Below are 13,655 nucleotides of genomic sequence, written 5' to 3' on the forward strand. Positions count from 1 at the left end.
AGAGACAATTGAGCAGATCAGTCAGAGTTGGTGCTCCCACCTCTGTGGTGTTGAATATTTACGGCGTCATCATCATATTTGTATTTTAAAGTTGCTTTAATGGGTGGAAGTGAATCGTTTGTGTGTTTTTGTCTTTTTTTGACTGAATTGAATTGAATCTGCAACGCCTAAAATTCGCACTATGTTCTTTTTCTCATGGATTTACCAACTCCATCAGCTCCAGCCTCAAGTTTTCAATTCAATTCAATTCAATTTTATTTATAGTGCCAAATCATAACAAAAGTTATCTCATGACACTTTACAGAGTAGGTAAAGACCACACTCTATGACTTACTTATGATTTACAGAGACCCAACAATTCCCCTGTAGAGTACGGTATTCAAGCCTCACAATAATTTCCACCAATGTATTAAATTAGAAAATTATCTTTTATATTTCACCAATTGCTGCACTTATCTTTTCCATACAATAATCTCCTTGACAACCACAGTTAAGCCCGGGTGAATTCAAAAATCCAACCTCATACAAGCAGATTTTGTGCAAAGACATTAATGCCTGTGACATTTTCGTTCCCCTGACGCAAACTTCCCATGCAGAGCTCCAGTCTGATTCTCCACAAACTACTGTATTTCAAAGCTAATACACACTGAACCATACCGTAACTCTAACCTGATGCCTCAAACTACTCATTTGAGTCACTGATTTCATGTCAACAGTAAGGGCAGAAACATGGTCCATGCAAGTACGCAAACGCAGATGCTTCGAGTAGCAAGGTATTTTCAGGTGTTGACAGAGGGTTTCTCCAAGCTTTTCTCAAGGTTCAAGGTTCAAGGTTCAAAGTTCAAGGTTCAAGGTTGTCTTTATTGTATTAATTTCCTTTGAAGAGAAGGAGAAGGAAGTTGCGGTACATGGTGGGATCGTTACGGCAAGTTTGGTGTGGAGATGTGGTGCGTTTGCCGGTCTGTATTTGCATAAAGTTGACTGGACCTCAACTTTATGCAAATGAGGCTGTCAAACTTAGCAATGTAGTTTTAAAATAAAAGGAGTTTCAGCAGTGACATTACTTACTTCTCCCCTGAAACGTTTGATGGCCCGTTAAGACGGAACAACTTAAAGTTTAGGAGCGGGCTGTCATGTTGTTTCTGCAGAGAGCATGTTTGTCCAATCGGGTTTATTCCACCGTAGGGAACGTCGGCGACACTACAAACAGCCAGTTCCTCTTCCACCAGTTTAAGTGTTGTCGATGACTCTGGGGGAAATGCCCCGTAGTGCAATTTCACGCAATGTTGTGTTCTGGAATGTGTCACCTGAAAATCGTAACGCGACACAAGTACAAGCCGCAGTTTGAGTGTTGCCAAGCGCGCTTTAACATGAAACAAGAGAAATCTTCCCCCTTATGTGTGAATTGAACATGACCGTATGCAACCGCATATTTATGACACTCCGTCACCAGACACATGTCATCGTCCAAGTGTGCCTTGCTTGTTTACCGCATTGGTCGTGAAAAGGCTGTTATTAGCTCTATATTGCCCCCTTGTGGACATTTGGAACCTCCGGCAGTGCGTAAGAGCACATGTTCAATATGTTCACTGTGGATGTACCAGAGGCCTGGTGTCGTCATCCGCATCTGCGTACTTGCATGCAGGACGAATGTTTTTGTTGTTTATTTATGTTGCTTTAATAAAGGCTGCATACAGGGTCACAGCTTTCTACATGAGCCTCTTTTGGGCTTCAAGAATCACAACAAAACGGTGTAAGTGCCTCTGTAAGAGTCTGATGGGACAATCAATTTGATCTAAGTCCTGATTTTGTTTCCATAGAGACCAAATATTCTGTTTGGCACAGGGGCATTAATAATAAATCCAGTCTAATGAACAAGGAGACGTTCATTACTGAGCAAGACCGTGACTGAAAAGCATGAAGCTCCTTCTGCATCAAAATGATCAGAATTACCACCGGAAATAAAGCATGTGTCACTATGGAGCTGCACCGAAAAAATGGATTTAGAAACTAATTTGGCAAATATTCAAAAGCAGTGCAATGAAAAAAAATGACAGATATTAACTCACTTGTATGGATTCTGTCTGAGAGAGACGGATTGTCGGACTTTCCTCTGGTGGAGAATCAGGTTCGTCCGCTCTGCTGTGGTCAGTCCCAGGAAGGCAATCTGCTCGGACACAAAGGACACTAATCAATCACTTCACGGGCAGGGCAGATGCTCATTGTGTGCTCAGACATAGTGACAGACTTTCACGTTCATTTAAAGCCCCCGCTTTGGCGCGGTGCAGCCAAAAGTCTAATGTTGGTGTGCTTATTTTACGAAGGCTGATAATTCCAGGGTCTCTTCATTTCGAGTATTCAACACGGAGAACAGCGTTCACAGGATCACACCTGGTAGAGCTGCAGCAGCAGGATCAAGCTGGACCAGCACGTGTGATAGAAGGCGAGCAGGAAGACGGCGAGCAGCCAGGGAGAGCAGGTGACCAGGGCGGAGACCACGCCCCACAGGCCCAGCTCCTCATAATGCAGCACGCAGTGAGTCGACCAGTCTGAAGAAAAAACAAAAAAACAGCACAGGCATGTGTACCCATTGTGAATGTAAAACTGCGTCAGATACTGCTTTTACCCTGAAAGTCAAGTCACTCACATGTGAGACAGCCGTAGAACATCCAGGCTCCCATCAGCGTGAGCGACAGCAGAAAGAGGATGAAGTAGTGATGGTTCCTTGCACCTGGTCAACAAATGTGTTGAGATTAGAGGTGGGCGATATGACCTGAAGTTTATACGTCATGGTATTTATTTAGTTTCCTGTGACGGTATTGCACAATTTCTACCTCTACCTCATCACTGTATCGACAAGGTAAGAGATCATATCAAGAAAGAAAGACAATGTGATGTGAACTGGCTAACAGGAATGAAAATAAGGTACAGGCCTACATTTATTTAGGGAGGATAGTAGATTCATTAGTAGGCCCTACATGTAATGTAAGTTATTCTCAGGGTTAGTAACATCTATGCTGTCGTTGAGAGTGAGCTGTATTGTTGAGAAACAGTGTTCCCACGCATACTGTAGACTTTACTTTGCACCAGCTTAACGGCTGCCAAAGCATGCTTTCAATTTTTTTTTTCAGTCCAAGAGAACGATGGCATCGGCGATAGATTTACACGTGGACGGTCTTCCCTCGCCCCTCCTGTACCTGCTCAGCTGCACACGCCTCAGCTAACGCCCTCACAAAACACAACAAACCTGTCTCCTCTATGTGCACGCTGTGATTCAAAACATGATTATGAGCGGGTTATGTTCTTAACACAGCTCTCTGCAAGCACCAGCACTCCTTCCTGTGTTTGTGTGCTTAAGCCCAAAAATATGTGTGCTAAAGGTGATGACGGTATTGCAAAATCCATGTCGTGGCAGAGGTCGGCTCTGGTGAGGATTTACCGCCCACCTCTACTTGAGATCGTCTTCGACTCTGTCAAAAGACTCAGTGTTTGCACTTCTTCTTTGGAAGTAAACAAAACTGTATAATAACTGCAGTGACTGATGGATAATGAGTTACTATACACTCATAGCCAAATATATATATTTTAACACATGTTCAGCTTTGTTATAGCTTTACTTTGTTGTAATTTGCTATTTATTCTTAATGATAATCCCTAATATTAACAGAGTTTAAGCATGACGTGATGAAATCGACTATTGCACATCAAATACATTAAAGATTTGATTGTGAAACACAATCATTTTGAATTTTTTCTTATTTTCTCATTAACTACTTAACTTAAATGAAAATAATCGCACGGACAGTGACCCATTCTCACCATCATGTGTATTTTGATGCAGATTAAACCTTAGTTATTTTGAGTCTGTCTGTCCTTGTGCTTATATCTTTGGTATTATGTTTAGTATTTATTCATTCATCTTCAACCGCTTATCCCGGGGTCAGGGTCGCGGGGGGCTGGAGCCGACCCTGGACACGACGGCAGTCTATCACAGGACACATAGAGACGTACAGAGACAGACAACCATTCACACCTACCTGCATTTTAGAGTCATGAATTAACCTAACACGTGCACGTCTTTGGACTGTGGGAGGAAACCGGAGAACCCGGAGAAAACCCACGCAGACACGGGGACAACATGAGACGGTACATCTCAAGGGGCTATTTTTGAAATAAAGAATCCAAAAGGTCCTCAAACCATAAACGCATGCTTCTGTATTATCACTGGCTACGGTCAGTCGTACCGATGCAGCCGTTGGTCCAGATGGAGTGGTGGTCCTGCTTCGCCACACAGGCGTCACAGCTGAAGCAGTGGTTCGTTCTCATTGGTTTCTTTATCTGTGAACAAAACGATGTAAATCAGGATAGGTCGTAACTGTCTTTGTTAATGAATTAAAAAAGGGAAGGTTTTGCATTCAGACCCTCACCATGCAGGAAGTGCAGAATATTCTGGGGTCCAGACAGCCGGCTTCAGCCAACACCAACACATTCTGACAACACGAACAAACAAAACTCTGTTCGTATGTGCACAAAGCATTTACGTGTAAGATCATATTATTCAGTGTTGAACTTTTAACGGCCCTCCCACCATTTTCTTCTCTTCTTCGGTTGCCTTGACGAAGCCCGGGTCGGTCCTGCAGGTGCGGAGGTAGAAGTAGAGCAGAGCAGTGGCATTCAGAGTGAACAAGACCTGAACTGTGGCGCTGGGCCCATGTGGGGGGTCAAAGGTTAAGAAACGCTTCATTCATCAGCTCGATCAAAAGGATAAAATATCAAACATTACATTAAACTGAGGGAAACCTTTAGAAGCCACTGATCACAGTGAGAATAAATGATAAATGGACTGCACTTAAATGGTGCTTTTATGTCCCATTCACACATACACCCACTGGTGACAGCAAGAGACCACGCAGAGTGCTGACCACCCATTGGGAGCTCTTTGTTTTCTTCTCATCTCTAATAATAATAACAATAATAATAATAATAACAATAATAATAATAACTCACAGGCCTTTTTGATGCCTTCACCTGATAGAGATTTTGTTGGAATAATTGTACATAAAGTAATCTCATATTTTGTATGATGATCATGTGTGTGAACAGCTAATTTGTGCAGAGTTGTGTTGCAGGTAGACGAAATCAGATAAGCGTGACTGCTGATGAGTCATCAAAGAGGTATCTGTGCAAAAACAGACACTGCTCCTCTGTTTAAAGACAGAACATGTTTCAAGGACGAGCAAAATGTGCCACCTCTCCCTTACAGCATGTAACTCATGAAGATAATGAATTGTTTAAATGTGATGAGTTGCAGTTGTGTACCTTTAGAGCTATAACTCATATTGTAAGTAGGGTCCAAAGAAAGGAAATAAAAAGAAAGGGCTCGGCAGAGTGTGCTTCAGAGCGGTAGGAGATTGTAACTGAACGCATCTCTGTCCGTTCTCCTTGCAAGTAAAACATATAACTCTTGTCTTTCTCTCTTTTGTTATGTTTTGGATGTTTTAGGTTGCTTGAACCTGAAAGATTTAATTTCCTAGACCACCTCTAAAACAAAAACCTCCACCTCTAAAAAAAACCCCAAAGTGATGCTTGCTTTACTTCTATTCAAACTGGTTATATAAATATATAGCAAAGCCAGCCAAAAAGTCACCTCATCATGTCCTACTTTAAATACCTGCCTTGCATCTGATGAAGGATCACAAGAAACGCCCTTCCTATGACAAAACACGTGCTGATTTGCAGGGAACATCACCAATGGCTGTCTTGTAACTGCTTTAAGGTTTGTTGTTTCCTTGGGAAAAAAAGGATATCTGGCAGGAACCAGAGGCACCAGGTGACGAGCATCCAGAACACAGAAGCCATGAGAGCCGTAGCTGGTAGGAGAGTCTGAAAGGCTGGACTTGGGAAGTTCCTATTAAGACACAAATATTTCAGTTTGGTGCAACATGCAGATAGAGTTCATGACTCAAAAATGTGCCTTTTAAAATGATTTCTTAGAGAATAGCTGTGTCCTCGCCTTGAGGCTAGATTGACGGCGCCTATTACGCAGCCCAGCAGGATCCCTTTAAGCAGCCAGGACTCGGAGTTCATGTCAACTATGGCGCCCACGCTTCCAAACATGGCAGTGCACAGCAAAAACTGCAGAAAGACCTGCAGAATGCAAACAGGATGGTGTTACAGGAGATTTTTGATTCATGTTTGACCAGACCTTTGATGTTTGTAATTAGAGGTGGATTGTGTGTGTGTGAGAGTGTGTGTGAGAGTGTGTGTGTGTGTGTGTACCCTGTATCTGTTGGCGATACGCAGGCAGCGCGAGTTGGAGCGAATCCTCTCCTGTTTGACGTGGTTGAGCATGTGGATGAGCAGCGGGCTGTTGACCTGGTGGGCCAAGTCGATAGGTGTGTGACCCTGAAGTAGGAGCATTAAAAACACCATGAACACACGCGTCATTATAGATTCAATTCAATGCTGACACTCTTGGTTTACCTGAGCTGGACAAAAGGTGCATCTGGCATCACTGTGGATCTATTTTATGTGAGCTTGTTAAATGTTCAGACTTTCTTTGATCATTTAGCGCTGAGAGATGTTTCCGACTAGTGGCATGCGTTAATCCCAGTGTGACAGCAGACTGAAACCTACACTGCGAGACTTACGTTGAGGTTCTCTGCGTCCACGCTGGCCCCGGCCTCCAGCAGGATGTGGGCTGCATCGACGTTTCCTGCCAGCACGGCGCAGTGCAGCGGAGTGTTCCTGTTCACTTTGTCCACAGCGCTCACAGAGGCGTTATTTTTGATTAAGAAATTTGTGGGTTCAGGCCTAGGACGGCAGAACAACATGTTCAGTTTATTTTTTTAAAAACCTCTTTAGATACCAATGTCAGGGGGTCACAAATTAACCCTGACTAATTAGCTGAGTATTTATTCTATTTCTTATGTGTCTGCAGTTTGCTTTAACCACCATTTGAATAGGTTCAGATGCCAGGAAAAGCAAACACATGTATTCTCTGTTTATTTATACACTGCATATTTGCAGACAACAGATGCAGGATACTTTCAGATTCATATCTACGGCATATGTAAAAATAATCACAGTCATGACCTGCACTAAGTGGGTTACTATTCAATACAATTTTGTTTTTCACATATTGACTTGAAACCAGTGGCTTTAAAGTATTGCTGTAAAGGATTTGGATGCTTACCCAATAATCTTCTGGGCTGCTAACATCAGCGGCGTCTGTCCGTTGCAGTCGGGCTCATCCACTTCCTGGAGGGAAATGAGAGGATTACCAGAAAATTAAACTTGCAACCAGTGAAAAAGACCTCTACGAAGACCGTTAAACAAAAGTGTTACAGAGCGTGTGTGTGGAGTCTGACCTGTCCCTTAGCCATGAGATACGCTGCTACGGCCATGTGCTGGAAGAGGATGGCAAGGTGGAGAGAGCGGTAACCTTCTCCGTCTGCGACCGAGGAATCGGCTCCGTATCTCATCAGCTGGATCACCATGGGGAGGTGGCCCTGCCTCATCATTGACAACACACACCAACAGCTTTATGGAGGAAGCACTGACAAAACAAGTCAACATATCACCCTGCAGAAAGACCTACAGCCAATCAGAAGCTAAAGCATACTTCCTCTTGTGTTTCATCTCAGTTGGTACAGTTGTGATGCAGTTATGTATTCAAACGTACTCTCAGACGAACATAATCTCCGCCAGCTCTGTTAAAATGTGACCTTTGGTGGTGATGAATATGTGGAAAAAGGTCCACACGGAAAAGCAGCCCAGCGGAGGCAAGGTAGGTTTGTATCAGGACTAGCTCTGAACTAAAATCTATTTAAAATCCATGAGAACTGGGAAACAGTTAGAGATGTAACTTTTGAATTTTAGGATTAAAGCAAAGTCGGTATCTGTGTTTCGTACAATATATTGATATGTAAATTAATCCTGTGAATAAACACCCCTGGTGGGGAAAGGCCTGAAAGCTGATGATAATAAAGGTCATTTTTTGTTTTGAACATTTCTTTTGACATATAAATGAAATAAAATAATTATATTTAAACAATTGAAACAGGATTAAATCAAATCTGGAGTAAAAATGCAAAATCCTTGCATGGTCATTCAGTCACCTTATGGCCCAGTGAAGAGGAGTCGAGTTCAGGTCACCTCCAAGCTGGTCAACTATCGACCCTTTGGAGATATAATACCTGACAGGGAAGATACAGAGGGCAAATGAATATTAAGACAGGAAGTTGTGTCAGCGGTTCACATCATTTTGTGTTGGAGCTTGTTTCAGTTCAGTTGTGTCTGTTTCTTTTCTGGATGTTTGTTGTTTTATTCTTGCTCAAAGCACAAGTCTGTTCTTCATCTCAGACGCTTCTGACAATGAGAAACAAAATACATGAAGTCCTTAAAGGAAGGACCCAATGCACTGAAGCGTTTTTAACTCAGCCGAACACAGCCGAAACCCCACTCCATTTACATTATCTGTGCTTTTTTTAAATCATTCTAATTTAAAAGGTATGATATTTATGTTAACTTGCAGTAGATTGATTAAATAATGAATCACCATACATTCCCAGATCCCTCACGTCTCCCTGGTAAGTCACTTGTAATGAGGCAGAGATTAGATCTGCGGGTCTTACTTGACCAGCTCGGAGCGGTTGTTGATGGACGCCCAGTGCAGCAGAGTAACGTTCTCTTTGTCCGGCGTCCTGACGTCGTATCCCGCTTCCACCAGCTCCTTACAGCGCTCAAGGATACCGAACCTGAGAGGATCGCACAGAGAACATATTTTATAAACACACCGATAATAATAAATACCGGACAAATGCTTAAGTTGCACTGTGCTGCACAGTTTAAAAACTAAAATGCTCAAAACTACGGATAAAGCGCGGGAGAAGTAATAACACATTTCCAACTTATCGCCACTTGTGAGCCAGTAAACTCTAAACTGTGAGTAGAAAATAAAGTTTATTTAATAATAGCTTCACACTATGTGAAAGAAACCTGCAGCATGTGTTCACACAGTTTCCACAATGAATAATGATTAGACAGAACGAGTGAATAGACACTCAAGAAGAGTGACCTTCGCTCTGCTGCACCTCAACTCCCTGATCGGTTGGCTGCACGTACTCTCTGTGTATGACTCTCGACTAAAGCACACTGACAGCTTTGAGCAGCCTTTACTTGACATGTTTTAGTGCTGAATTGCTTTCAAGCTGGCCAAAAAAAAAAAGAATCATTGCTCTCTGACTCTTAATTAAACACAGAGCTCGGAGAGCCTTTGTGCAATCCTCGACCTTTGGGTAACTCCTGTGCAAGTACAGTACATTGATCAAATGCTTGTCAGTGCCAGGAAATCACAAGGTGTGTAAGAACTAGGGATGGGCATGAGTAGTTAAGTCCCAGATCGAGGGATTTCAATTCCTCAAGGGCCAATTGAGTACTCATTTTACTAAATCTATTTTAAGAACGCAACTGATGCTTATTCCCAATACAGTCACGCAGTCACAATTCCCTTTAAGGGTTTATTTCTCACAACCACAACTTCAAAACATTGTTTCCTTACAAAAACGTAATTAAATCAGTGTTTGCATTTTGTGAATGATCAGTTCTGCTGTGAAGAACAGAGGTGGCAGGTACCAGCAGGTGCTGCTTTGACACAATGCACAGCTCAATGAAACAAGCTTCTAGCTCATTGATATCCATATTTTCAAACTAGTCGTCCATGAAGAGGGTGTCCAGTGCTTCTGTGTTGCGGCCCCCCTCCATATCATCTGGGCCTCACACAGTAACAATGTCATGTTGGTCAAACAACTTCTCTTGGATGGTGAGGCGAAGTGCTGGTTCCAAAACTCAAAGGTGTTTGTGTCGCGGGTGCAGAAGCAAGAGGTGCTGCGCGCACGCACGGAAAAAGCTTGTTTGCCTTTGTTTACCAATCGAGTTCATTTGAAACGAGGACTTCTCGAGGTAACGATCACTCACGCCCATCCCTAGTAAGTGCTTCTGTGCTCAACTACTAACACATATGAATCTTATATCTTTCAAAAACAAAAGCAGAACTGTGTTATTATGTTACAATTAAAAACACATTGAATAGGTCTTAGTCAAAAATAATTTAAAGAAACATTCATAGTACAAATGCATAAATTGTAGAAGGGTATTTTTTTTATGGACATTAACAGAGAAAAAGCTTAAATCTGAGGTTACCAGTTGGTCTAATTCTACACTCAGTGACTCATTGAAGAGCTGCACTACAAAACACCGACACAAATAGTCAAGGTGAGTGACATCTTCTCTTGTCTGGTTGCCATAGTTACAGTCTTAACCCATTCAAGGGTTATACCTAGTTACAGTATGTTTAGGGTAATTTTAAAACTAAATGTTTAAGGCCAAATAAAGCATTTGATCCTTAGAACTGACATGAAATATTAACAGTTAACATATTGACAGTTTTTTAAGGGGGTGTCTGCAACGTTAGAAAAAGAGGAAGTGTGCGTTTGATGCAACAACTGTCAAGACAAGGTCTGGTTGAACAAAATATATTGATACAATCAGAAAAAGGCCTTTTTTTGGTTGTTTACTAAATATTAGTTTGTAGTTTGGGCAATAATTTCTATCAGTAACACATCTGGGAACACAACAACATCTCAGAAGTAAGATGGGTGCCTGTCAAACATATTTAAATTGTACCACGTTGTTGGCATTGCTTGAATTTGAACCACACAGTGAGCTAGTGTTTCCCCCACTTACTGTGTTGCCTTCACGATGTCCCAACTGCCGCTGTCATCCATGTGCCGTCTCTTCGGTTGCTGACTGATGTCCATCGCCTGATCTGCGTTCTTGGCGAACTGTCCGTGAAAAGGTGTCATGAAGGGATGCGCCGCTCTCGGCCCGTGACTGTGAGAGGGACCTGAATGTCCGTGGTGACAGCCGTCGTGCATGTGGCCGTGACCCTGCAACACATACACGAGCAAAACACTGATTTGAGCCAAAGTGGTTGCGTGGGTTCTCTCCGGGTTCTCCGGCTTCCTCCCACAGTCCAAACACATGCAGGTGTTAATTCATGACTCTAAATTGCCCGTAGGTGTGAATGTGAGTGTGAATGGTTGTCTGTCTGTCTCCATGTGACCCCGGAAAAGTGGTTGTAGATGATGGATGCATGGATGGCTGTCAACACGTCACAATAAAATCACATGCTTCAAAAAGACATACCATAAAGTGTAGTTAATTTAAGAATAAAGGTAAAACTGCAAAGAAACGGACACACACACACACACACACACACACACACACACACACACACACACACACACACACACACACACACACACACACACACACACACACACACACACACACACACACACACACACACACACACACACACACACACACACACACACACACACACACACACACACACACACACACACACACACACACTGCAGCAGCCAGGGGTACCTGGACACGTTGGCTTGTCAACGCATCATCACGTCACCCTGACAAATCAAGACTTTGGGGTCTGAACGTCCGGGTCTGAACCTGCGGGTCTCCGGGTCTGCAGACACATACTTTCCCCGCCTTTACGTGAGGAAAGTGAGCTAAATCTGACCGTTGACGGACCACAGACACATATGGTTGGGACCGTTGAGGAGAGATTAGCTAGCTAATGTTTAACGGTCAGGTAACTATAGCAGCGGGCTAACAACGCCCACGAAAGCTAACTGACTAACTGACAGGTGCTACGTCACGGGAGCTAACTGACTAACTGACAGTTGCTACGTCACGGGAGCTAACTGACTAACTGACAGTTGCTACGTCACGGGAGTTAACTGACTAACTGACAGTTGCTACGTCACGGAAGCTAACTGACTAACTGACAGTTGTACGTCACGGAAGCTAACTGACTAAGTGACAGTTGTACGTCACGGAAGCTAACTGACTAACTGACAGTTGCTAAGTCACGGAAGCTAACTGACTAACTGACGGTTGCTACGTCACGGAAGCTAACTGACTAACTGACAGTTGTGTATCAGTGAGGACAGGTCATTCCGCGTTACAGGAACTTACCGACAAGCTAAAAAAATATATAAATAAATAACAGCAAGCGAGCTAATACATGCAAACAATCTGCGGAGATAACAGCTGTAAGGACAAACTGCATCCACCGGGGGAAAGAGTGAAAACACAGGTAACAGAAGCAGCTATTAAACCGACTCACATCATCGCCCTCGTTCCAGTCCATCTTGTTGTGAAGGAACGAAGAGAAGAAAGTTCCTGCTGCAGGACGGACCGCGATCAACGTGCAACTTCCGCTGTTCGATTTTCAAAATAAAACTCGCGAGGGAGGATGCGGTTGAAGAACTGGGAAATGTTGATTTCGAATGTAATCAAATAATAATTAATTAATAATAAATAAATGAATAATAAATAAAATACAAAATCTAATTTAATCAGAAAACACAAACAATAAATGAATAATACTAAACCAAAATGAAAGCATCATTGCAGGCAATCAAAGAAATCAAACATAAAAAATAGAAAAACACTATGCACTATAGATCCAATATGTTTTACACTTTAATACATTTTATACTATATTATATTTCTCTATTAATACAGACTAACACTAAGTAGCCTATCATTACTTTATCATATTATATAGTAGTCTGGTGTACACTGTTTACATTAACTACACTTTGCTGCTACTAATCACATCACAGTCTCTTTGTCTTTAAGTTATTTTTTATTATTTTATTTGTTTATTTGTTATTTCTGGACAATGCACTTTCATAAACATATACAACAGTGAACGTAAATGTGCCAGATTGTAGCCCGAGAGCTAATTGCTGTCTATAGTCCATTAGGCAGGTTGATGTCACAAGAGAAAAAATGTAAAAAAATATATATTTGCTATAATAAGCAGAGATAAAGATAGATAAATAGAGATAAATAGAAAGAGAGATAAAGAAAGACAGAACAAGTCATTAGTAAATGTTAAAACAAAGACACAATGCATTTATTCGCTCTACTGGGCGAGTATGGTAGCATACAATTAGAGGTGGTTGCACATTTGTTTAGCTCTAAGCCACACCGTTACCTCTTAAAGCGGGACATACCCTTATAGTTTGGGGTAGTGTGTTCAATAATGTACGACCTTTAATCAATAGTGCATTATGGCTGAAAGAGGGTTTTCTGAAAGGAACCTCACAGTCCCTGTTTACAGCGGCTCTGGTAAACTGAGTCTGCCTGTATTTAATAAACTCTTGAAGTGGCGGTGGTGCCTGGACATGTAGTACTTCATAAATTAAGCGTATAGGAGTGGGAGCCACTCACTGTGCAATTAATAATCTACTGTTACACACCTGGACACTTATCTTCTTCTTTCTTTGTGCAATAACTTGATCCACCACTTAAGTGCAATAATTTAATCTTGCTGCTCATTTCTGTCATTTACAGTCAAACATATTTTATCTGATACATTTCCTCTACATCTAACTTATCTGATTTAATTTTCTGTGAGTTTAATTTGACCTGTATTCTTATATCTACCTCATATATATTTGACTAAGAGTTTATTGTTTACTGTTTATTGTTTTTAATACTTTCTGTATTTTATTTAAGAGTTTATTGGTTATCCTATACTGTATTTTTATTTT

General features: G+C 41.9%; 1 protein-coding gene across 1 annotated transcript in view; it reads right to left on the reverse strand.

The window, feature by feature from the left end:
* Positions 1 to 12,288, reverse strand: part of zdhhc13 (zDHHC palmitoyltransferase 13) — a 12,873-nt gene extending 585 nt beyond the window's left edge. The window contains exons 1-16 of the mRNA XM_083919629.1: positions 12,218 to 12,288; positions 10,747 to 10,949; positions 8,637 to 8,759; positions 8,121 to 8,198; positions 7,371 to 7,515; positions 7,196 to 7,260; positions 6,651 to 6,813; positions 6,280 to 6,405; positions 6,014 to 6,147; positions 5,808 to 5,908; positions 4,589 to 4,713; positions 4,428 to 4,490; positions 4,245 to 4,338; positions 2,648 to 2,731; positions 2,392 to 2,549; positions 2,070 to 2,167 (exon numbers count right to left, since the gene is read on the reverse strand). Coding sequence (XP_083775755.1) covers positions 2,070 to 2,167; positions 2,392 to 2,549; positions 2,648 to 2,731; positions 4,245 to 4,338; positions 4,428 to 4,490; positions 4,589 to 4,713; positions 5,808 to 5,908; positions 6,014 to 6,147; positions 6,280 to 6,405; positions 6,651 to 6,813; positions 7,196 to 7,260; positions 7,371 to 7,515; positions 8,121 to 8,198; positions 8,637 to 8,759; positions 10,747 to 10,949; positions 12,218 to 12,241 — 1,784 coding nt within the window. The 5' untranslated portion in view covers positions 12,242 to 12,288. The remainder of the gene's footprint in view (positions 1 to 2,069; positions 2,168 to 2,391; positions 2,550 to 2,647; positions 2,732 to 4,244; positions 4,339 to 4,427; positions 4,491 to 4,588; positions 4,714 to 5,807; positions 5,909 to 6,013; positions 6,148 to 6,279; positions 6,406 to 6,650; positions 6,814 to 7,195; positions 7,261 to 7,370; positions 7,516 to 8,120; positions 8,199 to 8,636; positions 8,760 to 10,746; positions 10,950 to 12,217) is intronic.
* Positions 12,289 to 13,655: the final 1,367 nt, after the last annotated feature.

The sequence above is a fragment of the Echiichthys vipera genome (genome assembly GCF_963691815.1).
Source record: "Echiichthys vipera genome assembly, chromosome: 1".
Lineage (NCBI taxonomy): Eukaryota > Metazoa > Chordata > Actinopteri > Perciformes > Trachinidae > Echiichthys > Echiichthys vipera.